The 26,352-nt window shown below is 39.0% G+C and overlaps 2 protein-coding genes and 1 non-coding gene across 3 annotated transcripts; 2 read left to right on the plus strand and 1 right to left on the minus strand.

The window, feature by feature from the left end:
• Nucleotides 1–17,148: 17,148 nt before the first annotated feature.
• On the minus strand, nucleotides 17,149–18,770 carry LOC128744789 (adenylyltransferase and sulfurtransferase MOCS3). Its single transcript, XM_053842021.1, has 2 exons — nucleotides 18,548–18,770; nucleotides 17,149–18,486 (listed from the first exon to the last, which is right to left on the minus strand). Exons 1-2 carry the CDS (start codon nucleotides 18,656–18,658, stop codon nucleotides 17,278–17,280), a joined length of 1,320 nt encoding a protein of 439 aa, XP_053697996.1. The 5' UTR covers nucleotides 18,659–18,770; the 3' UTR covers nucleotides 17,149–17,277.
• Nucleotides 18,771–21,471: 2,701 nt separating this feature from the next.
• LOC128745113 (50S ribosomal protein L1) lies at nucleotides 21,472–22,735 on the plus strand. The gene is made up of 2 exons (XM_053842104.1): nucleotides 21,472–21,758; nucleotides 21,814–22,735. Exons 1-2 carry the CDS (start codon nucleotides 21,562–21,564, stop codon nucleotides 22,688–22,690), a joined length of 1,074 nt encoding a protein of 357 aa, XP_053698079.1. The 5' UTR covers nucleotides 21,472–21,561; the 3' UTR covers nucleotides 22,691–22,735.
• A 489-nt stretch (nucleotides 22,736–23,224) lies between these two features.
• On the plus strand, nucleotides 23,225–23,306 carry Trnal-aag (transfer RNA leucine (anticodon AAG)). The gene has a single exon. It is a non-coding gene; the product is annotated as a tRNA-Leu (tRNA).
• Nucleotides 23,307–26,352: the final 3,046 nt, after the last annotated feature.

The following is a 26,352-nucleotide window of genomic DNA, read 5'->3' on the forward strand; positions in this document are numbered from 1 at the left end:
ATTTCAACTTTATTAACTTGCATTGTTTCAAATTAAGTGTCAGTTGATCCAAACTAAAAGTTTGCTTTTTTCAACCATACCCAGGTAACCAATAAGCATGTCCAATGCAATTTAAATGCAAGCCAATAAGCATTTAAGTTGCCTTAAATGCTACTTAAATGCTATTTTGGCAAAATATGCGGCTACTTTACAGCTAGCCCTCTTATAGTGCTGACAATGCTTATTTGCAGCTAGTTACCGGCAAGAAGAATTTAAATAGAATTGTGGATGCCAATTTACAACAGTTATGCAGTCAAAAGACTGATAAACAGCAACCTGCAGTATAAAACGCCAGGGATGCTAATAAACGATTGATTTACTGCTTATACTAATGCTTATTGGTTACCTGGGTACCATTCAACCATTTGTTTATTTCAACCAAAATTTAGGTTGCAAAATGCAGTTAATTTAACCTGAATTCAAATTGAGGTGTTAGTTTAAATCACAGACAAACAGACGAGACACTCGCGATAATTCCATCGTCCAACCAAAAACCACTCATTTTTCAAAAAAGCATGTTTCGCAACATGGCCACACCGCGGCGCGTGTGTGTTGCATTGAGTTTTCAGTATAAAACCATTCAAATGTACAAAACCCTACAGCATAAAACCCTGCAAATGCTAGCTACTCCGCAATATGCATAACAGAGGGTGCTAGTGTGCAAGCAAAATGTGCAGGACGATAGTTTCTAAAGGATTTTCTTCTAAGTGTCATGTCAGTTCGTCAGTGTTTAAATCAACCTAAACTGTTGGTATCCAGCTTTTTACGCGCTATAATGGCGGACGCTATAAATTGTGTTCGTATTGCCCTTTGCATTGAAAGTTGGATTTTGAGCACACTTGCTCAGTCACACATTTTGTGTTGAAATACAGACCCAACATTAGTTTTGTAAACTTAGCAACCTTTGATTTATACGTTTACTATAAATACGACTAGCTCTGGTGTGAGTCTAACTCTTTGTTAATAAACCGTCACTGCGTTAACAACTCGTGTTTCTCTACAGGTTATGGGCTCCCACGCAACGGGTAACCATAGTAATCGCGAGTCGTGTTAAAAAATTTTCACTCATCGAATTTACTAGAAGTCACAAGTAATTTTTTCGTTGGAAGAACCGAAGAATTCAAGAATCGTGAAAATGGAAGAGGACCGTACTCAACGCGTGTACCTGTTTGACGGAAGGAATTTTTCAAATTGGAGTTTCCGGATGGAGGCATACCTGGAAGAGGTTGGTTTGCTCCATTGCATCCAGACGTCGTTGGAAGAGGAAGATTTTTACCAGGAAAACGGAGCTGATGCTGCGGAAGTGGTGGCGGAGAAGGAGCGAAAGCAGATACGGCGGAAGCAAGAGGACGCCAAGTGCAAGTCAATCCTGATCCACAAAATTGCAGACTCCCAGCTGGAATATATTCGCGGTAAACGATCTCCCAAGGACATTTGGAACACGCTTAAACACACATTTGAACGGAAGGGTGTGTCAGGAATTTTTTTTCTACTGAAACAGCTGACCGGAATGAAGTATAACGACAAGTCGCCGATGGAGGAACATATCCTTATTTTCGAAAAGGTAGTACGTGAACTAGAATCCGCCGAGATGAAGTTTGCTGAGGCCGTAGTAGTATTCTTTCTGCTGCAAACGATGCCTGAGTCGTACAATCAGTTGATAACAGTTTTGGAAACGTTACCAGTAGAGCAATGTTCGATGGAATTTGTCAGGACGAGATTGCTGAATGAAGACGTGAAGCGACAACACAGCACCGAAAAGCTGGAACCTGGAATAGCATTTGCTGGTAAGGGCAGGAAATTTACGTTCAAGTGCCACGCTTGCGGAAAAATAGGCCACAAACGGGCAAACTGTCCAGACATCAGACAGGAAAGGCCATCGGAAAATTTAGGAAAGCAGAGGAAACAACGAGCCAATTTATCGGAAACGAACGATGATGTAGCTTTTATCACTTCGGAAGAGGAACCGAAAGACGATTTTCGCTGGATTTTGGATAGCGGAGCATCGGAACACATGGTAGGTGACAAAGAATACTTAGGGAACGTTCGGAAATTGGAAACGCCGATATTGATAAACGTCGCGAAGTCTGGAGTGTCGTTAACAAGTAATTTTGCTGGTGAAGTGAAGATGGTGTCGACGGTTGGAAACAGGAAATTAAATTGCACTGTTTACAATGTTCTGTACGTGCCTGGTTTGTTTAGCAACTTATTTTCCGTAAAGCGAGCTGCGGAACGAGGAATGGAAGTCGTCTTCAGTGAAAATGATGCGCGTATTTTGAGAGGACAGGAAGTGGTCTGCCGAGCTAAGCGACAGGGTAGACTCTACGAGCTGGATGTGAGCATCAACCGAACCAATTCAGCCATGATTTCGGAAGCGGAGAATGAAATGTCTCTGTGGCATCGTCGGTACGGGCATATCGGGAATACTGGCCTGCTGAAACTTATTCGTCACAACATGGTCGAGGGAATCGACATTGGAGGAAATGCTGCACCGGATTCAAAGGTATGTGAATCATGCATGATGGGGAAGCAAACACGTTTGCCGTTCGAGGAGAATAGTCGACCTCGTGCTGCTCGTCCTCTTGAACTAATCCATACGGATGTATGCGGTCCGTTCAACCCCGCCTCCTGGAATGGAAGAAAAATATTTGTCAGTTTCATTGACGATTTCACGCATTTTACCGCTGTCTATACGCTGAAGGCAAAAAGTGACGTACTGGAAGCATTTCAAAAATATGCTGCAATGGCCACCGCTCATTTTGGAACAAAAATTGCAAGGTTAAGGAGTGACAACGGTGGAGAGTATATTAATGTGGAATTCATCGCATATTGTGAGAATGCAGGTATTAGAATGGAACCAACTGTGCCTTATACGCCACAGCAGAATGGCGTCGCCGAAAGGATGAATAGGACTATAATGGAACGGTCGAGAGCTATGCTAGATGATGCGGGATTCAAACGGTCGATGTGGTGTGAAGCAGTAGTGGCAGCTGTTTATACAATCAATCGTAGTCCAACATCTGCACTCCCGGAAATGAAAACACCTTACGAAATGTGGTTTGGGCACAAACCAAATGTGTCGAAATTACGAATTTTCGGAAGCAAGGCGTTCAGTCACGTTCCAAAGGAAAAACGGTCTAAGCTTGAAGCCAAAAGCCAAGTCTGCTATTTGGTTGGTTATGGTGTTAACGGATATCGACTATGGAATCCAACTCAGCGAAAAATCGTAACTGCTCGAGACGTAATTGTTGAGGAAACCAAACCCACACAATGTAAGGAAATCTACACGGATGATCATTTAGTAGCAGATCAACTGCCGATGAATGGTGATGAGGTGAATCAAATTACCGGAAATGCGCAACATCGGTTGGAGGAAGCTGGTACTGATACTGCTGAAGAGGTGGATAGTGATACGGATCGAAGTGTCGTGGAAGAAACTATTCCTGTTCGACGTAGTCAGCGAGTCCGTGGGCCTCCCTCTCGTCTGGCTGATTATGACATGTGTGTTGCTTTTGCCCTAAATGCGGAAAACTTCGTGGAAGCGTTACCGGAAAGCATTGAAGAGTTGCAGGAACGCGATGACTGGCTGATGTGGAAAGCTGCAATCGACGAAGAAATGTGTGCATTGGAGAAAAACAAAACATGGAATCTTGTAGATCTTCCGGAAGGCAAAAGAGTAGTTCCGTGTAAGTGGGTTTTCAAAATCAAAGCAGGAGATCCACTTCCTAGGTACAAAGCACGACTGGTAGCAAAAGGGTGTTCCCAGCGTTATGGTTTCGACTATCAAGAAACTTACGCTCCCGTTGTGCGTGTAACTACTGTTCGAACGTTGCTGTCAGTAGCGTTACAGCAAGGTCTTCATCTACATCAAATGGATGTCTGTACTGCGTTTCTCAACGGAGAGCTTACGGAAACGGTGTACATGCGGCAGCCTCCAGGATTTGAGAGGGGTAATAAAGTGTGCAGGTTAAACAAATCACTGTATGGCCTTAAACAAGCACCTCGCAGTTGGAACGAACGGTTCAACAGTTTCCTGTTAAGTCTTGGGTTCGAGCGGTCGCAGTATGATACTTGCCTGTACGTGAAACAGTCGAAATGTGTACGTATTTATTTAGTGCTCTATGTTGATGATATTGTTCTGGCGTCAAATTCACTAGAGGAAATTAAGCGGATCAAACTTCAACTACAACAGGAATTCGAAATGAAGGATATGCAGGAGCTCCAGTATTTCCTTGGTTTAAAAATTGAACTGGATAGAAGCAAAGGTACGTTGTCGTTGAATCAAACCAAATATATATCCGATCTGCTCAAACGTTTTGGGATGGAGAATTGCAAGTCAGCAGCTACCCCGATGGAAGTAAATTTGAAATTGAAGAAGCTTGAGGAAAACGAATCGCCAACATGTCATCCTTATCGTGAACTTGTTGGGTGTCTGACGTACTTGATGCTGTCAACTAGGCCGGACATCAGTAGTGCGGTGAATATTCTCAGTCGTTTTCAAGGTGGTGCGTCGGATCTTCATTGGACTCATCTCAAACGTGTGTTACGCTATCTGCAAGGAACCAGAAACTACTCTCTGACTTATCAGCAAAGGGATGCCGTTTCACCACTTGCTGGATTTGCTGATGCTGACTGGGGAAGCGACGTGAACGATCGAAGGTCGACATCCGGTTGTTTGTTCCAGGTCTTCGGAAATACGGTTTCGTGGACGACAAGGAAGCAGACCAGTGTATCGTTGAGTTCTACAGAGGCTGAATACATATCCATCAGTCAAGCAGCATGCGAGGCAATCTGGTTGAGGAATTTGCTATCCGAATTTAATGTCGTTTTAGAATCTCCCACGGTTATCTTCGAAGACAATCAATCGTGTATTTATATTGCAACCGAACCACGAGATCAAAAACGAATGAAGCATTTGGATATACGTTACAACTATATTCGCGAGTGTATCCAGAATGGTTCTATATCGATAGAGTTTGTTCCTACTCAGAAACAGCTTGCTGATGTGTTTACAAAAGCGCTTCCCGCAAATATCTTTAACAAACACCGTGTAGCGCTAGGTCTGAGAGGGGGTGTTGAAATACAGACCCAACATTAGTTTTGTAAACTTAGCAACCTTTGATTTATACGTTTACTATAAATACGACTAGCTCTGGTGTGAGTCTAACTCTTCGTTAATAAACCGTCACTGCGTTAACAACTCGTGTTTCTCTACATTTTGTAGGTGAGAAAAGTTGCCAAAATTTCGTGGTAAAAACCCATGAATCTTGGTTGATTCCTATTTGAATTCTAATGCTTACGTAGACTTGTTATCGACGCTACGAATAATATAAAAATAGTTTCTAAATACATAATTCCGCGCATAATTCATAATTTGAACAAATATGCAGCATATATGAAATAAATGAAAAATTAAATACTATTTGCTTTTCCTACAACTGGTACTGGCGCCACTGCTAAATCAAATGTCAGCTCAGATGGGAGAGTTGTATTGATGGGAAATGCCGATCAAAATCCATAACGATTATTGATAAAGTTTTCTTATCGTTAATAATTAATAACGATAATATGACAGTATAAGCAAAAATACGTAAGAAATAGAACAAAAATGTTAAAATAATAACAAGCCAAGAAGAAGATTTCATTTTAAACCCTCCAATTTTCGATACTTTTCCGTGACGATAAAGTTTGATGGTATTATCGATATAAGATTACTAGCGATATTATCAGTAGCACACTTTTCGTCACAGTTTTGAAGGTTGCACTTTATAACTGTGCAGTCCAATTGAGTGCGAAGAGCGCAATAATATTCGAACAATCTTTTTGACAACTGCATCCATCAAAACTGGGCACTCTTCTCCTGTACGGCAGTGTTGCTCTTTCTTTCGTTTACGCTAAAGAAGGAGAGCAATAGTTTTGTTTACATATCGCACATTTTTGCTCTCCTTCTTTGGCGTAAACGAAAGAAAGAGCACGTTTGGGTTGCAAGAGAAAAGTGCCAAATTTGATGTATGCAGAGTTGTCAAAAAGATTGTTCGCATATTACGAACATAATTTATAGCGGCCACTATTATAGCGCGTAAAAAGCTGGATAAATAAACTAAGTTTATAGTTACGCAAATACCAGCCTTAAAAATAGTTCAAAACAAACTTGTTCTTAGTTTGCGTTTAAAAATGTGGCTAGTTTAAAACAACCAAAAATTTGGTTGGAATCAAACTAAAGTTTTGATTACGTTAACATCGAAATTTGTTTGCATTAAATCCAGAAATCTAGTTGAAAGTAACGACTTTCACACATTATTTCAACTTGATTAACTCGCATTGTTTCAAATTAAATATCAGTTGATCCAAACTAAATGTTTATTTATTTTCAACCATAAACATAGACTAATCTCAAGTTTTTTTAGTCTTGACCTTGAAATGCAGTCATACATATATATTAATATTTTTTTGAAACGATGGTTCTGCAATTGATGAAGGGACGGTAGGGGAAAGAAATGAAAATTTTTTGGTGAAGGAGGGGAAGAGCGGAAAGGAGGGGGGGGGTATTGGTAGCTATGCTTGACAAGTAGTCATTTACAGCTTGGTTCGACTCATGCACCTTCCAGTATTGGACAAAAGGTAGGAGTCAAAATGACTACTTGTCAAGCATAGCTACCAATACCCCCCCCCCCCTCCTTTCCGCTCTTCCCCTCCTTCACCAAAAATTTTTCATTTCTTTCACCTACCGTCCCTCCATCAATTGCAGAACCATCGTTTCAAAAAAATATTAACCATAAACTAGAGTAACTATATACAGAGTGGCGACAATGTCAAATTGGAATGATAATTATCTGTCAGTGTCATTCCAATCGAGCAGACAACCTATCCAACGCGTATGCAGGAAAGAGAAAGAAAAACCTAGGATAAACCGCATTGCATACATTTGGGATGACTTGGCGCCACTCTGTATATAGTCACTCTACCATAAACATGTTTATTCCAACAAAAATTTAAGTTGCGATGATGTCATTATTTTTTGCCGCGTAGGTCGTCGCGTCGCTCCAGGCGTATACTGAACACGTTGCTTCAATTCATCGCAGGTACATCGCATGCATCGTTGAAGTACATCGCATGGCGTTACCAACGTATCGTACCAAAGTGTGAACCATTTGATCAGAGTATGCGGTACGGAAAAACTTTAAATACTGCGATGAGCGATGAGGCCAGTTTGAGTTGAACGTGAATCAAAGAAAAATGACTTCGATTCAACTTGGGTCTAGTATATGCCAACATTGATTTAAGTAATTATTTATAATTTATTTTGCATGAAATTATCTCATCTTACGAAAATACACTTATAAGATAACGAAGTTTAAAAAAATTGTTTCAATAAGTTGGTTGGTTGTTTCAAACAACATTGTTGGTTATATCTAACGCTGCAAGGATTATTTCAAAAAACAATATTAGTTTATTTCAAACGTTTCAATGTTCAACTTAAAAGACGAATCAGTTTGTTTAAAACTAAAATCTGTTTCGATCAACCTATACAGTTTGGTTGATATCACCTAAAAGATATCAGCTGTCAATAGGGTTGCCAAGTCTGAAAAGTACAAAAACCGGCCGGTCGGTCCTGCCTTCAAAGAAAGGGGGAGGGGGTCGTGGCAGCATATAGCATATATAAAAAAAATTGCCTCAAATGTGCAATGTGCGCTAATGACATATTATTTGGGTAATCGCCGGAAGTCGGTTCAGTTTCCCGTGTAAATGGGATGAGATAGTGAACAATAGGACATCACATTCAAAACCACAACGAACATTGAATGGATTATTGAAGATAGCTAGTTTCAGAGTGACAACTACTTGCTTCTGGTGCTAGTGGACAATTTAATGTATATTACCGCCTAGTGATGTCCGATTTTTTCAGTTAATCGATTAGTTAATAATCGATTACTTTTTAAGTGGCCAATAATCGACATCGATTAATCGGCGCTGCATACCCGATTAATCGAAATAATCGATTGGTTATAACCTTTACGTCCTGTAACGTGGCGGGATGGGTTTTGGGGCAGGGAACAGTAACAACCTTCACTTAAGCGTCAGGCCAAGATTAACTTGCCGTGAATGAGCGTGTTTAGCGATACAATCCCGGTCCGGCTAGAATACCTCAGGGCAGGTCCAGCAAACGCTCAACTAACGAACGAAATGCCGACGAACCTAACATCGGTTGAATCCGTTCGGCCGACTCAACAGGGGGCAAGAGCAACCATCGGCTACTGCAGTGTCCCCTAGGCGTCCTACACTAACCTACCGGGGGCTAACTCGCGAACCGATCTGAGGGGGGGGGTGGGGGAGGGGGCAACACATTCGGGGACTCATACTTCCCGAGGACACATATCGTAGCAAACACCATTTCGAGGGTTAACAGATCTTCATTTACACGTTTGGCTTAATCTAGTGGTTAGTTTTCTTCAGTTACGGCCTGCTGCTTCTTGTCGACGAAAGGTCTCTGATGTTCCGATGAACAGGTGACTGTGATAGACTAGCGGTTTCGTAGACCGCTAACAGGTAGCCCGTACCAGATACGGGGTGGGTGACAAATGGTGAGTCGAATGTTTTAGTAACGATTGCTAATGTGGTGGGTTGGCTCTTCGGCTATCGGTTCCTACGATCGATGGTGTATAGGGCTACGGATGGTAGCAACTGCCTGCTCGCTCGGTGTGTTGCTCAGAGAATCGGATCACGCACTCATGGTCGACACGTGTTGAGGCCGACTGACGACGGTCGCGCTCTCAAGCCCTAAGGGAAGACCTCCGTTTGAAGGAGGGTGCTGGTGGTTTGCTTCGATCTAACCTCGCTTTAGCGCCTATATTGTCAACCCGTGTTTTTTCCACTTTACTTCTACTTATTGTATCTTTTCCGAATACTAGTATACTTCAATTTTCGTCTTCTCATGTATCACTTTGCGACTTCTAACTTCTAGCTCTTTCCAATCTTGCGTGTCGTCTCTTAGGTGGTTGTCTTTAAAATCGCTCATTCCCCAGACTGATTTGCCTGTCAAGCATTCAGCTTCGGCTAGTTTCGCCAGGTTTCATCCGATAGGCATTAGCAGGGTTTGTTTACTGTCGCGGTACCCTAACATTTTTTCGGGGATAACGGCAGGTAACGCGAATAGGCTTTTAGTGAAGGTTGTGTGTGGGATTGGACAATAGGGTTTGTTACCTTATTTATTTTGTAACCTCGTTACAGTCCCCGACACCAAAAAATAGCTTTGCGTCCCGTAGTACTGTCCACGAGTGTTTTGGAATGTGCAGTCAGACTTAGGCTAGTTACATAGAAATCGAGGAGACCGCATTTTTTGGTTTTTGTATAGAAAAAGACGAAGGGTATTACCCAGTTTTCTAAAAATTCCTTACAAAATTCCGTGTCTGACAGACTGACAAATTTCGAATTATCTTTTGACGGTGGCACGGTTAATATCTAGATTAAATTTAGTTTGGTTTTTAGGTTTCAGCGTGGTATTTAAACCGGCCTTCTGCGTGCAAACTGGATGATTAAAAGCAAAGCCTTGGGGTTAAACATCCTTTCTAAGATTTGACCTATCTTTATCGACAGACTTCACAGCCAGCTATTAGAGTCTAAGACAGTTACGGGGCTATTGCAACAATCCTACTGACTCTATCTAGGAGCACCCCCTAGCTGAGATTTGAACATATGACTACTGGTTTCTTAGATCAGCATCATACCTCGAAACCAACGAACTGGCTGATTGCGTGTGGTTAATTTAGATGGTAAGCACCTGCCACTGTAATAATTAAATTTGTTAGAAATTGTCAAACAATAAAATTTTAAATAATCCGGCATAATCGATCGGCCAGTTAATCGATTATCTAATAATCGGAACATAAAGCAATCGATTAAAAATTAATCGATTATTTTAGCTGATAATCGATTAGTTCGATTAATCGAGAAGTAATCGGACATCACTATTACCGCCAGAAGCAAAGTATTGTCACTGCAAAACTGGCTATCTTCAATAATCCACTGCTCAGAATTGCTAATATTGCTCTTTGCATTGAAAGTTGGATTTTGAACACACTTGTCCAGTCACACATTTTGTAGATGAGAAAAGTTGCCAAAATTTCGTGGGAAAAAACCATGAATCTTGGTTGATTTCTATTTAAATTCTAATGCTTACGTAGAGTTGTTATCGACGCAAAGAATAATATAAAAATAGTTTCTAAATACATAATTCCACGCATAATTCATAACTTGAATAAATATGCAGCATATATGAAATACATGAAAAATTAAATACTATTTGCTTTCCCTACAACTGGTACTGGCGCCACTGCTAAATCAAATGTCAGCTCATGGGAGAGTTGTAATGATGGGAAATGTCGGTCAAAATCTATAACGATTATTGATAAAGTTTTGTTATCGTTAATAATTAATAACGATAATATGGCAATATAAGCAAAAATACGTAAGAAATAGAACAAAAATGTTAAAATAATAACAAATCAAGAAGAAGATTTTACTTTAAACCCTCCAATTTTCGATATTCTTCCAGGACGATAAAGTTTGATGGTATTATCGATATAAGATTACTAGCGATATTATCAGTAGCACACTTTTCATCACAGTTTTGAAGGTTGCACTTAATAACTGTGCAGTCCAATTGAGTGTGAAGAGCGCAATAAATTTATCAGAAAATTTATTGTGTTTCCCGAGAAAATATTTCGTTTTTCAGCTTCATATAGTTGTGCGCAAAGGTAAATCTTGTATTATTGACAGTGTAAGCACGTGTAAGTTTTCTATGTTTATGCTCTTATTCTTTGCTTAGATAACATTTGTTTTGTTCTATTACGTACAGACTTACAAACAACATAGTTACAATGTCTTACGTTAACCGAAAAAGATAAAATTTAAATGCTGATTGCGTTTGTAAAAAATTTGTCCATGTTTGAACGGACAAACACGAAGCAAGCTACCCTAGCATTCAGCTGATGATCGAGAGAGAAATATTGTTGCTTTTCTCATCACTCTTCCGTTGACAGTTTCTTACGAGATTTCGTGTGAGTGTAAAAGAGATACTTTGACTGCGAGCTACCAGAACAGAGCTGCGCGCAACTGTTAAGCGCACAACTAAACCTACGAAAGAAAAATTTTAGATAATAATCGCAATACAAATCAGGCAAAAATACAAATCCGGCTTCATATGTCGGAAAACCGGCCTTTTTGCAGGATTGACCGGCCACCGGCTTCGCAAGTGAAAAACCGGTCGGGCCGGCCAAAAACCGGCCACTTGGCAACCCTAGCTGTCAAAATTAAATAACCAAGATTCTGGTTACTTCAAGGAAATATTTGTTGAATTGAAGTTAGTTCCTAAAGCAAAATCAACCTAATATTTTAGTTAATTTCAAACGTCGCGGTTTGTCAAAGTAATCAAATATATATTTACGCAAATTTCAATTTGAAAATCTGGTCAAACAACCTAAAATATGGTTGTTTTGAGCATACATTTTTCTCCTTGTACCTCCTGTATGTGCCCGAACAAAGTTGGTGTTTTGCTTTTTTCTTTTTGTATCGGAAGCGTAAAAAGATGTTAGCCGCTTCGTTACCCTTCAGTTTCATACGCCTGTATAAAATAGTCACTCTACCGAAAGCCATCCTGAGCAGAGCAGAGATTCAATTCATCCGGACGAAAGAAAAAGAACGTTTAAAAACTAGGACAGGACGTGCCATCTGGCTTCTTACTCTTCTTTTTATTATGACCACCATCCCGATTGAATATTGTTTGTTACACTCTGCACCACTGTTGCCCGCACATATTATTTTAAGAATACCTTCGTTTGCCGAACAACAGCTCCCGAATACGCCACAGTTTATGCGACCAAAATCATGTTTTGCATTTCATTTTGAATATTAAAATTCGTGTACAAACCAAATTAATGTAGAACCAAGCATACAACTACAGAATACAAAAGAAATCAAAATTCGGAAATAATAACTTATTGTCGTATTCCCACTAATGAGTTTCAGCAACACTGAAAGCGTTACCGCGTTATATTTTCCAGTCAACGGTTGCTCGTCCCTTTCAGCCAATCAGAATTTGAGTCAATTTTGGGTCAACGCCAAGGGCATGGTGTGTTGCTATCTCTTTCTCATGTAGGAGTGAAGAGAGCAACCTTTAAATGGGCCTCGGTAAAGGGGAATTCCCAGCAAATTTTTTGGTTCCTGTCAAAATTAACATTTTGGTACCTATGCGTGGGACATCGAAATTGTATGAATTTGACAGCCACTTCACCCCGTAGGCCAACGCCGCGGTTGACACTTGGCACGTCCTGTCCTAGTTTAAAAACATTTCGCTGGCATGAAAACACCTGCAATGAGCGCACTGATGACAGCCACAGCACCAACCAGCGCACAGATAAAGAACAGATAAATAACAATGAGCAACTTTGACAGTGAAGCTCCCGATTCACAGACTTGATACAGATTGTTAGCATCATGTTTACACATGTAGTGATGTCCGAAATTTTCAATTATTCGATTACCGATTAATCGGCGAGCGTTGTCATCACTAATCGATTAATTCAACTATTCGTACTAGTGGTATTCGATTAGAAATATTCGAATACTTTTTTCATTAATTCGATTAATCGAACGATTATGAACGATTAGCAGCCATTATTCGGGGATTATTCGCATTCATATTATTTCCTTTGAACTATTCGATTAATTCAATTACTCGTGCTGGCAGTATTCGATTAAAAATTATTCGAATATTTTTATAGTTATTTGATTAGTTGAATTAATCGAACGATTAACGGACATCACTATACACATGATGCTAACAATCTGTGAATCGGGAGCCATTGTGAGTCCTGTAGAAAAACAGCGACACTGGCATTCTATATATATTGATTCTACTTATGAGACTAACCTGGATTTTCGAAACTTTTCTTGTAAAGTCAATAATTACGAAAATAAGATATATACCGCCATCCGTGGTGAGATTGTGCCAAAACCCAAAAATGTTTATTTGTGAAAATTCATTATATCTATAGAAACTGGTGATCTAAATTCAAAATGATGATGAACATAACATATTTATTCATAACTTAGAATGGAACACAGATAATATTAGCAAACTATTTAGCTTAAACAGGGCTTCAAAGTTCGCGATCAAAAATACGCGGAAATAACGCTTGTAAAAAATGTCCCGCATAAACCAACCCAAACAAGAAATCGCATCAACTTGCTATCTTGAAGGTATATAAACTAATCATTTACAATATATTGAAAGGTTATTATGCGTTGGATAAGTTTTGATTACGAAAATAATATTTTTCGAAACTTTGTACTTTTCGAGCTTCACGGGGTTGAGATTGTGCCAAGCCATAATGATCGATACAATTTGTGGATTTCACATACACAACAAAAATACGTAAGTATACACCAGTACACTCACATTCCTTACTATTGAGCACAATATTTTGATAGATTAGAATGCATCATCCATTTTGGAGCAAACAACATCATAGGTCTGCTAAATAATTTATACTAATTTTTACTTTTTTTCTGGAAATTTCAGATACTTTGAATAAACACCCTAATATAAGACGAATATATTATACCGTGTATAAACTGCCAGTTTTAAGGAGGGGGAGGGGGGTGAGATAGGCCACATGCTCTGCGGCCGCGGGCTCTCGAACGAAGTAATGGTTACTTTTGTTAAATGATCAAATAGGTATGCCCCCTCAGGATACACCCCTTCATATATCTCCCCCTTGTTAACCCTAGAAACGCTACTGGCTATATAAAGCCTGACTGCGAACTTATTTTTAGTTATTTCAGAACTCTCCGGGTTATTTTCGTTCATACTTTTTAGATGATACGTTGTTTTTGGCCGACCCGCCGCCCCTAATAGTCCACTCTGTTCATGGACGGCCCCATATGAACTACTTTATACTGATATTTATGTATATTGTTTACAAACATGCTAATGTTCACTATTTAAGTTTTTAGCCTAACTTTATGTTTTTGCACAATGTCACCCCCTAGAAGGAGTGAGATTGTGCCAAAGTTCATGCACTTCCAGTAAAATTAGGTTTCATTGTAACTAAACCATCTCTAAGGTAGTTGTTAATTGAACAATTTAGTATATATTGACAGGTTTGAAATCAACTTAGTTCCTAAATTGTGTGTATACTGAGCTAAAGAACAAATATATATGCTTTTTTGGCACAATCTCGCCCTGGATGACGGTACCTATTTTTTATTAATTTAATATAATGAAACTCATAAACAGCCATAATTTGTAAATTAACAGCGATGTGAGATTTATATAATGGTTCGAAAACCATGTGACAAATTTATTCTACCTGAAAATAAAAATCAGGCATAATGAAACGAGCCAATATATTCCCTAAGTTAATAAGCATTTCCTCTTACCAACGCTAATATGCAGAGATACAGCGCCCTACACACTGCCTTTTCTTGCCGTAAATTTGCACAATCTTCAGTCAAACAAATTTGCAAAAGGTTTACTTTATTCCTTTACTAGCTGACCCGACAAACTTCGTATTGCCACAAATTAACCTGTGTTGTACATAAATCATGAATCTCGGATGATCTTTATCACTTCTCGAGTTTTGCAAGTCCCCCAGTGGGCGGCGCTTCCGACGGCGGGTCACCGGCAACACTCGCGACCGGCTCGTCCTGAATGATCTAGTGTTACTATAGATAGTTTTTGTGGTCTTGTTATTGATTAATGTTTTATGGAAGAGTCTCGAATTTCTCGAGTTGGATTAGTTTTTGATTTTCGCCAAAATTTCTGTTTTATTTGTATGAGAGTCCATATCCCCCTACCACAGGGGTGAGAGGTCTCTAACTATCATAAAATAAATTCAAGACTCAAAAATCTCCTACATGCTAAATTTGGTTCCATTTGCTTGATTAGTACTCAAATTATAAGGAAATTTGTATTTCATTTGTATGGAAGCCCACCCTCTTAAAAGGGAAAGGGGTCGTAATACACCACAGAAAAAAAATTCTGCCATCTAAAACTCTCACATGCCAAATTTGGTTCCATTTACTTGATTAGTTCTAAAGTTATGAGCAAATTTGTATTTCGTTTGAATGGGAGCCCCCCCCCCCTCCTAAAAAGGTAAGAAGTCCTAATTCATCATGGGAAAAATGGTTGCCTCCAAAAACACCCACATGCCAAATGTTGTTCTATTTGCTTGATTAGTTCTCGAGTTAGGAGGAAATTTGTATTTCATTTGTACAGGAGCCCCCCCTCTTAGAGTGGGGAGGGGTCCTAATTCACCGTAGAAAATTTTCCTGCCCTCGAAAACCTTCACATGCCAAAGTTGGTTCCATTTGCTTGATTAGTTCTCGAGTTATGGGGAAATTTGTATTTCATTTGTATTGGAGCCCCCCCTCCTAATGTGGGAAGAGGTCCTAATTCATCACAGAAAAAATTCTTGCCTCCAAAAACACCTACATGCCAAATTTGGTTCCATTTGCTGGATTAGTTCTCGAGTTATGAGGAAATTTGTATCTCGTTTGTACAGGACCCCCCCTCCTAAAGTGGGGAGGGGTCCCAATTCATCATTAAAAAAAAATTGTCTCCAAAAACACACACATGCCAAATTTGGTTCAATTCGCTTGATTAGTTCTCGAGTTATGAGGAAATTTGTATTTCATTTGTACAGGAGCCCCTCCTCTTAAAGTGGGGAGGGGTCCTAATTCACCATAGAAAATTTTCTTGCTCTCGAAAACCTTCACATGCCAAATTTGGTTGCATTTGCTTGATTAGTTCTCGAGTTATGAGGAAATTTGTATGGAAGTCCCCCCTCTTAAAGGGGAGAGGAGTTATAATTCCTCTTATAAAGAGGGGAGGGGTCTCAATTCACCATAGAATAAATTCTTGTCACCAAAAAAAACACCCACATGCCAAATGTTGTTCTATTTGCTTGATTAGTTCTCGAGTTAGGAGGAAATTTGTATTTCATTTGTACAGGAGCCCCCCCTCTTAGAGTGGGGAGGGGTCCTAATTCACCGTAGAAAATTTTCTTGCCCTCGAAAACCTTCACATGCCAAAGTTGGTTCCATTTGCTTGATTAGTTCTCGAGTTATGAGGAAATTTGTATGGCAGCCCCCCCTCTTAAAGGAGAGAGGAGTTACAATTCCTCTTATAAAGAGGGAGGGGTCTCAATTTACCATAGAATAAATTCTTGTCACCGAAAACACCCACATGCCAAATTTGGTTCTATTTGCTTGATTAGTTCTCGAGTTATGAGGAAATTTGTATTTCATTTGTATAGGAGCCCCCCCTCCTAAAGTGGGGAGAGGTTCTTATTCATTATAGAAAACATTCTTACCTCCAAAAACACCTACATGCCAAATTTGGTTCCATTTGCTGGATTAGCTCTCGAGTTATAAGGAAATTTGTATTTCGTTTGTATAGGAGCCCCCCCCCCCCCTCTTAAAGTGGGGAGGGGTCCCAATTCATCATAGAAAAAAATTTTGTCTTCAAAAACACACACATGCCAAATTTGGTTCCATTTGCTTGATTAGTTCTCGAGTTATGAGGAAATTGGTATTTCATTTGTACAGGAGCCCCCCTCTTAAAGTGAGGAGGGGTCCTAATTTAACATAGAAAATTTTCTTGCCCTCGAAAACCTTCATATGCCAAATTTGGTTCCATTTGCTTGATTAGTTCTCGAGTTGTGAGGAAATTGGTATGGAAACCCCCCCTCTTAAAGGGGAGAGGAGTTATAATTCCCCTTATAAAGAGGGGAGGGGTCTCAAATTACCCTAGAATAAATTCTTGTCACCGAAAACACCCACATGCCAAATTTGGTTCTATTTGCTTAATTAGTTCTCGAATTATGCAGAAATTTGTGTTTCATTTGTATGGGAGCCCCCCCTCTTAGTGGGGGGAGGGGTCTCTAACCATCACTAAAACCTTTCCTGGCCCTAAAAACCTCTACATGCAAATTTTCACGCCGATTGGTTCAGTAGTTTTTGATTCTATAAGGAACACAAAACAGACAGACAGACAGACAGACAGACAGACAGACAGAAATCCTTCTTTATAGGTATAGATTTACTCTACTTACTATCAATAATACACCACTGTATTTTGGCTAAGAGCCGGCGTAGTTTCTGTAAACTATAAATTGTTACAAGCATACAAGTTGTTTAATAAAAAATAAAATAAAACGAAAACATTATTTCAGCCATTTAATAAATTGGAAAGCACTTATCAATATTGTGGGTCCAAGCATGCAACCCTCCTATAATATCCTTTGGCGGATCCAGGCCATGCTCTTTAAAAATAGGCGTCAAATGCTGTACGGCTAGCTGTGAGTCGTTTCCACGGCGACAAATTACGAACACAGGTAATTGGGTTGTCTCTACTGTTGATGCCTTGTCCAGAAGGTCGTCAATTCGTCTATTCTTCATAATATCATTGATCGGTATGTTGACCGACGCAGGCAGCTGGCAAATATCAAACTGATTCGACCCACGGACGTCGATCAGTAAATGCTGCTTTCCATTGTCTACGAGCTGCTTATACTCTTCGACGGTAATCCGTTCGCTCTTAGATAATAAGTTTAAATGAGAATCTTTATCCGTTGCTTTCATACTACAGAATTGTTCGTAGTCGATGAGTTTGGTCAACGATGGATTCTCTGAGCAAACTATACAATCATTCTTTTTTGATCGAAGTTTCAAATTTCGAAATGTGCTTTGTTGACCATTGAATAACAAAAGCCGACCGGCTAGCACACCTTCGTTGCCAAGAATAATTTTAATTGTTTCTAAAGCCTGCAATGCTCCAATGACACCCGTAATGGCACCGAGAACTCCACTATCTCCGCAATTTGTAACTGCTTCCGGAGATGGGGGTGTTGGAAATAAACAACGATAACAAGGGCTATTTTTATAATTATATACTGTTAGTTGTCCTTCAAACTGCAATGCACTGCCAGACACAAGAGGCTTTTTGAGCATCACACAAGAATCATTCAGCAAATATCTTGTTGCAACATTATCGGTTGCATCAACAATGACATCATACTGTTCGATTATAGCTAACGCGTTATCACCCGTAATTTGCGTATGATGAGTTATTAGCTCGATTTGTGAGTTCAGTTTCGCTAAGTAATATTTAGCAGAATCAACCTTCGTTTGACCAACTGTGGACTCCGTATGCAGCAGCTGTCGATGAAGATTTGTTAACTCTACTTCGTCGTAGTCCAGAATGCCTATTCGCCCGATACCAGCCCCGGCCATATATAACGAGGAAGGACATCCTAATCCGCCAGCGCCTACCACTAACACGGATGCATTTTTCAATTTTAGTTGGCCATTGACTCCGATTTCCGACAGAATTATTTGCCGGCTGTAGCGTGCGATTTCATTGTTGTTGAGCTTATTTATGCAGTTCTAAAAGGCAGAATATTAAATGCTCTACTTTACTGTGTTAACCATTGGTACACCGGCTTACCTTCCGAAAATGATTTTTCAAGGCTCTCAATTGTTGAACCTTTTCTTTGAGCTGGCTTTGTAACGTTCGTATGTCACGCTCCAGCACTTCTATTTCTGCTTCCGCTTCCATTTAAATGTTTTAGCAGATTTTAATTAATAAACAGTGTTGTCGAACGATGGAACATTACATCTATACACACAGTTTATAATGCTTATAACACGCACGAAGTGTTATTTAGCTAAATGTTATTCTAGAATATGGATGGGCAGAAAAAAAATGTTCTTCTTCTTCTTCTATGGTGTATATTTGACGTTTCTTACACCGTTTGTTTGGCAAAGCCGTATAGAGCATCCGTAACGGTGCGCTGCTAAACCCAATTTAGCAACTCTCTGTCATCACTCCAATACCGTACCGGTCGCTGCAAAACGCGCTGCTAAAATATTGTCAATTGCAAGGAAAACTGTACCATCCAAAGTGCGATATCGCTCACAAAAGTGCTATTTTGCATTAAATCGTTTCGGTATCTTCGGCGCACTTTTTCCTTATCTTCCAAGCAATAAGAGCGCCGAAGAGACCGAAACGATTTAAGCTAAAATAGCACTTTTATGAGCGATTGCGCACTTATTGATTGGACAATTTTCCTTGCAATTGACAATATTGTGCATTGCAAGAAATCTTTTCATTCTCGGAAAGTTCATACCCAAGTAACAACGGTAGCTGAATTGCAAGAGCAATGACGAAATTCTATGATCTGACATTATGTGTGCTGTGAGCCGAAAGAAAACTTGGCGGAAGTTTGTAAAGCCACTTTAACACCCTTAAGCAGCCTTAAAGTAGTTTGAAAGCTGTGAGCCGTATGAAAGCTTCCACTCTACACTTTAACACCTTTAAGCAGCCGTAAAACGGTTTGACGTTTATGGCTGTTTGGAAGCAGATTGTTTAGCAGAAAAATCCGCTATTAAGCTTTTTTATCAGCTTTTGGGAGAGAACTGGTTTGAAACGGCTCACAGCTTTCAAACTACTTTAAGGCTGCTTAAGGGTGTTAAAGTGGCTTTACAAACTTCCGCCAAGTTTTCTTTCGGCTCACAGCACACATAATGTCAGATCATAGAATTTCGCAATTCGGCTGACAGCAAAAGTTTGTCAGTTATCGACATTATCGACTGCTGCACGCTAAGCGGGCTAGGCTTCAGGTGTAAAGATATTCTCACTGTCTGTTCTGCAGATGCAAATGGGGCGGATCATACGGTGAGTGCTTATGGATCAAAAGATGGCGGGCTCAATTCCCGGAAAAAAGACATGCATTTTTAATTAGCTAGCTTACTTAGACGAATTAAAGTTATTAGAAATTAAAAATATGGCGTTCACGGCAAAATAAAAATGACGCGCTTCATTTTTTCAAATTTAAAAATAGATTTTTTTGGCTGCATAAAGGTGGATGAAGCATTTGTTAAGCGAATGGAAAAGCAGATTGCAAAACTATTTCTTGTTCTAAAAATAGAATTGACAGCATTGCGCAAATTGGCTATTTAAAAGCGCAAAAAAGTTTCTATTAAGCTTCATTGCAGCTTCGAAAGCAGCTATTAATTAGCCTGAAGCTTGATAAAATCACCAGATTTAGATGTTTAAGAGCAGAAAAAAGGTTTTTATTTCTAAACCTAAACCATAGATCAGCCACAGGTTGAATAAAATCAGCTATAAAAGCGTTTGATCAGCCTGAAATTGTTACTTGGGCACCGGGGTACAGATTAAAAATGTTCATATTAAAGAAGGTTATACCAACGGGGGTACACGGTACACCTGAAGCCTAGCCCGCCTAGCGTGAAGCAGTCGATAATAATGTCGATAACTGACAAACTTTTGCTGTCAGCCGAATTGCGAAATCCTATGCTCTGACAGTATGTGTGCTGTGAGCCGAAAGAAAACTTGGTAGAAGTTTGTAAAGCCCTTTAACACCCTTAAGCAGCCTTAAAGTAGTTTGAAAGCTGTGAGCCTAATGAAAGCTTCCACTCTACACTTTAACACCTTTAAGCAACCGTAAAATGGTTTGATGTTTATGGCTGTTTAGAATCAGATTTTTTAGTAGAAAAATCCGCTATTAAGTTTGTTTATCAGCTTTTGGGAGAGTACTGGTTTAAAAAATTTCAAGTAGCTTGAACATCGCTTATTTAAACACCATTTAAGTGCTTACTTTATGCAGCTTTGATCGCCTTAAACCAACCTGTAAACAGCCATTGCAATTGCCAGCTCTTGCAATTCAGCTACCGTTGTTACTTGGGTACCAACAAGAAGAATTTAAATAGAATTTTGGATGCCAATTTGCAACAGTTATGCAGTCAAAAAGCTGATAAACAACAACCCGCAGTATAAAACGCCAGGGATGCTAATAAACGACTGATTTACTGCTTATTTTAATGCTTAATGGTTACCTGGGTATCGGAGGCGGCTTCAGCTGACAGAGTAGAGTGGTATATAGTCACTCTAGCTGACAGCTGTCGTGACAGAGATCTGGTAACGCCGTGTCTATTTTTATCAGTGTAGGTTTGCTCCGTTTGCTCGCGCCAAGGGGTTTCCAACAGCAATGATTACTACGCACCTTTGGAAAAAGTTACTTTTGATTACTTTATTGATTACCCCTGATTACTAGTAATCAATCTCCTGTGATTACTATGAATTAACCATGATTACCAATGATTACTTAAGATTATCATTGAATACTATACTGATTACCATTGATTACCTAATTGAATCGTAAATGATTACAAAAGTAATCTCTGATTACTACGCACTTGTACGCCTTACTGGAAACCCCTTAGCTCGCGCTTACCAGGAAATCTTGTTCCAAACCGTGCGCGTGAAGGTAAAAATATTTCTCTCTCTTTTTTTCTCACACAAAACCCTTATACTAATATCGTCATCGCGAATAACCGGAATAATAAAATAACCCCAATAACTTCTAAAACACTTATGTGACAAGAATTTCGAGGATTTCAGGATAAAATTTTATTTGCTTGTACACGAGACCACTGAAAATGTATTATTTAAGTGCTGCAGCTCTCAATAGATTTACAGCATCCTGTGGGACGTTTATTAACATTCGAATGATGCAAATATCCGCGGTAGATTTTGCTGCTCGTAAAGGTACTCGGGAGAAGGCACGGAAAGCTAAGGTGAAAAAAGTGGTTGAAAAAATTGGATTCATCCGGCATGACATGCGAAATAAAGACAAGTTTGTACAATTATTGTTCTACTGTTTGCATTGACAAATTTTTTATTATTTTCAGATTGAAACTTAATCTTGTAAACAAACATATAGATGACAGCTGGAAGCAAGTTCCAGTGGACAACTGCTGGGTAGGCAAATATTACAAATGGAAAGTATATACAACACAAGAAGCAATCCTTTGTCACCGCGAGACACATCATCCAACAATGTATAATCTGCCTAATGCACCACTTTTTGCTCATATCGAGCTAAACATGCAGGCAGAAAAGATCACCCGTTTTGTAGATAATTTCCAACGAATGGTAGCTGTTCCACATAAATTTGCGCATACGGAAAATAGGAACATTATTGCTTTTGCCAAAGGTCAAGATATTCTTAAAGAGGCATCTGATGCAGGAGCCACGCTGGTTGGTGGAATAGAACTAATTAAGGAGATTCAAAGCGGCGACTTACAGCTCTCCGAGTATCCATTCGTTCTCGCTCATCCCAACATTCTTCCTGATTTGGTCGTTATTCGTGGCTTATTAAAAAAAAGCAAATTTCCTAGCCCACGACAGGGAACGCTCGGTACAAATTTGGCGGAAATGATAGAAAAATTTTCTCACGGAATTCAATACTCCGCTGAGAAAAATGAATATCAGAAAGATTTCGGATCAATTGTGGCGTGCATCGGTACACTTGAAATGGACGTCAAGCATTTAGAAAACAATTTGGCTACTTTACTTAATGATGTTAATTCGATGCGACCGAAACGGCAAGGAAAATTCATTACACGCGTTTTATTAAAAAGCCCTCCCTCAGGTGAAACGTTGAAAATTGATCCTTTCTTGTACATACCAGAGGAAAGTAAAATTACATCCAAAAAAGCAGCCGAGGAAGTCGCAGAGTCTGACGAAGAAAGTGAAACTCAAGTGAAAGTAACTATGAAGAATTGATGGCTAACGTTTGGTAATGAATTTTTAGTAAATTAAAGTAACAAATGGTGATCAAGTCATAGTTGTCCTTAATATTGCTTTGAATTTTAAATGCAGTTTTATTTAAAATAATAATTTTGTTCATGAAAGTATCAGGGTGATCATTGATTTTGCGCAAAGCGTTATGCATATTTATGTATTTTGTAGCAAAATCATCTAATCTATCAGATCGCCGTGTTCATTGGTTCAGACTGACAGAGAATGCAATGAATCTCGAATGTTTTCGTCGAAAACAGAATTAATATTTTAAATAGAATATAAATTTAAAAATCAATGATGACTTTTTTACCTTAAAGCTTCTCTTATAACTCTTGTATGCTTGAATTTCCCGTTTCATGATCTCAAGTTTCGCTTGTTGACACTACACAAATCGAAAAATGTCGATACAAATAGCAAAAGGTTTTTTTTTATTTGCCGTTCGAAATAATAACGCAGAAAGCGTTACATATTCGCCTATATGCTTAAGTTACTCTTCAAACACAAGTCGTTTTGTAGGGTAGCGTGGCCGAGCGGTCTAAGGCGCTGGTTTAAGGCACCAGTCTCTTCGGGGGCGTGGGTTCGAATCCCACCGCTGCCACAAGTTTTTTTGGCCAGTCGTGAATCAAACAGTGAGTCAAAAAATCAGTCATTAGGGAATAACACAAAACGTCTGTATTATGCTATAGGAAAGTAAAACGCAAAGTAAACATTTCTAGCTTTACTTTCCCTGTAGAGTCATAACAAAATTATGTCTATTGGTAGGAAATATTTGTATGACTCATATTTAATGTGGTGCTGGTCAAATATCTAGTCACAATTAAAGGTCAAACACGAGTCATTGGTTTTTTGGGAGTTTAAAAACAGTTTTTATGACCAAAATAAAAGTTATGTTCATGAAATTGTTCGCGTTTCATTCTTTCCGTCTGTCAGAAATTTAGAGCCCACTTAGATATGACTTTTATTTTGAGCATGAAAACTATTTTTGAAATCCTAAAAATCAATGACGCGCGTTTGAACCTTATGGTGTAAGACATTAGGTGGTACAGTTGGATTTCGATTTTGGCAACAAAAGTATTCGTTTTTAGCAACACAAGATATTTCACTTCCAAAAATATGCTTAAATATCAATCACTTTCTGCATACATGCTTTAAATGATGAAAAAATGATGCCCTCAGAATGTTCATGAAAAAAAGTTATGTGATTTCGAACAATATTTTTATTGCCGTAGGACTACGTCTTACTACAGGGTGCCAATAATTTATTTGCACCGGACGGATAACTCTTAGCGGACTTTTTAAACATAAAATGGTTGCAATCGTTGATTATCGATATTTAGTCAATTTCTAAAGCATTCACATAGAAATTTTTCATATCGAAAAAGGGTCTCGATTTTGGCACGGTTTCGATTTTGGCAACATAGGCGACACGGATTTGTTGCCAAATTCGAAATCCTACTGTATCGAGGTATCTCTGTACATTTCCGTTCCCCCAGCACCAGCTGTTCCCGAACGAAAATGAGGCAACAGGCAAATATCATGTATACACACGTATCGTATTCGCTTGTGTGGGTGCTTGAGCAGTCAAAAAGCTCTATGGAGAGAAAAGAACATGGCGTTTAAAATTGACTAGTAATGTGTTGTATATGTTGTATGTATGCATATGATATACGATTTTTGTAATTTTCTTATAAATTTCAGTTGTATCAGTTCAACTGGCTATGAAATGGGGAAGGTAAACAAGAAAGCGACCAACTCAAGCCCCTACCTAGCGCATCCACGCGGCCAATCCGGTAATGCTCTATTGAGTAGCTAAGCTAGGAGGTGCGATCCTGCGTGGTTCCCGGCTGCCTGATTTCAAAACTGCGATTTTGGGCAGACGGCTGAGCCACAAGGCCAGATACGCCTAATATATTATTCTAATAATTGGTTTTCTTTTAGCACATCAAGCACCTCCTACTGTACAGTAAAAACTTTGGCTGTAACAAGTTTAATTAATGCACATGGATATCAGAAGGAAGAATTACAGTTATTGGATATTAGATGCACTGATGGAAACTCAAATGACGCAATTATAATTTATTCGACGGATTTGCTGGTGAGATTGTTCCATTTTTGCCAATATATGCTCCATTTCATTTTATTGTTACGCTTATATATTCATATCGTATATTACTGGGTACATCAACATCTATATGAAGAGGCATGAGTTTTCACGCGTCCTCGTAAAGTAGGTGGTCAACTAACGCACCCATTTCTAGCATCGTAAGGAACATGGCCAGGTGTAGGTATACTTACGGGTACACCATATCCGCCACCCATGCACATAGGAGTATTTGAGCCGAAAAGTTGGCCAAAAGTATTGTTAATCATTTTAATTAGAGTAAACAAGCGGTAATGAGTGAAAAGTAGTATCATTAGTTCTATGAAGTATTTTTTTATAGAATTGAGTTTGTATCTACCTAGTAGTGTAGCACAACTTTTCTGCTATTGCTTTTACGGATAGTTGAACAATGGAAACTTTTATAAAAATTGCGTGAATAAAGGGAGAGAGATATGAGAGAGTGGTAAAATAGAGAGGTGAGAGAGAGAGAGGTCTTAAACACTTTCCTTCGTTTTCCTACGCATGCTTCTCTCGGTCCATTATGGAACCCCTTCGATGCGCTTCGATCACACGAAAACCTAATCCAGATCCAGCATGTACAATGAGTCCACAATCATGGGTCACACACAATTATGGCTCATTTTAACTTTAACTGCCGATTAATTCATGATTGTTTTACTAATTGATGGACTAATTTGTTACTCACAAATAGCACTAATAATTTCATCAACTATCATGTGATATTTAAGCGGAAATTAGCAAGTTAGAGCTAAAATGACCCACAATTGTGTGTGACCTATGATTGTGGACTGACTGTACTTATTTTTCTTACAAAACTGGCCTTTTGACTGATAGCACGCATCGAATGAATTGCGTAATGAAGAGACTCAAAGCATGCGCAAATTTGATAGAAATTAGAGAAATTTGGCGAATTCTTATTATACCTGAAATTTCTTGTTCAATTAGTTTATAGAGCATTGCTCTGGTGTCCCACAATCACAATGGCATAAAATTTATCTTTCAAATGCTTGAAATTTCATGATAGTATAATTTATCCTAAGAAAAAAGCTGCGAAATTGAATATTTCATCATTTAGTAAAAAGTTTTTATTTCATAAAATTGCAAAAAGTTGCAAAAATTCCACTCGCAACCTTCTTCTTGGGACTCTACGCTATGAAATGGCATCAAAGATTGTGATGAGAACAGGTGAGAACATAAACAAATATTAGTTTAAAGTAGCATCATATTTGCGCTATTTTGCTATAATAAATAGTGCTCGCTGGTTATCATTATATTCGTTGAAATCTAATATCTATATCAACAAATAATTGTAAAATCTTTGAGTTTAAAAAGCATTTTTACAGCTGGTCGATAGGATATGTATAGTCTTAGAAATGTGAAAGGCAATATCCTTACCTATGAGCGAAAATATATGGCCCATTTTTACTCGAAGTTTGACAGCTCTATGGAAGACGTAAACAAAACAAATGGATTCAAAATTAACGTTACATTGTGTGATAGGTATCTGAGAAGACAGCGAAGT

Source organism: Sabethes cyaneus, chromosome 1, assembly GCF_943734655.1.
Source record: "Sabethes cyaneus chromosome 1, idSabCyanKW18_F2, whole genome shotgun sequence".
In the NCBI taxonomy this organism is placed as follows: Eukaryota; Metazoa; Arthropoda; class Insecta; order Diptera; family Culicidae; genus Sabethes; species Sabethes cyaneus.

What these genes read in the sequence shown, in the direction of transcription:
- LOC128744789 (XM_053842021.1), bottom strand. Translation starts at nt 18,658, where the DNA reads ATGGAAGCGGAAGCAGAAATAGAAGTGCTGGAGCGTGACATACGAACG. An exon ending in TGAAAAATCATTTTCGGAAG is followed by an intron (nt 18,487 to 18,547) that starts GTAAGCCGGTGT and finishes TCTGCCTTTTAG; the next exon opens with AACTGCATAAATAAGCTCAA.
- LOC128745113 (XM_053842104.1), top strand. Translation starts at nt 21,562, where the DNA reads ATGTATTATTTAAGTGCTGCAGCTCTCAATAGATTTACAGCATCCTGT. An exon ending in GACATGCGAAATAAAGACAA is followed by an intron (nt 21,759 to 21,813) that starts GTTTGTACAATT and finishes TATTATTTTCAG; the next exon opens with ATTGAAACTTAATCTTGTAA.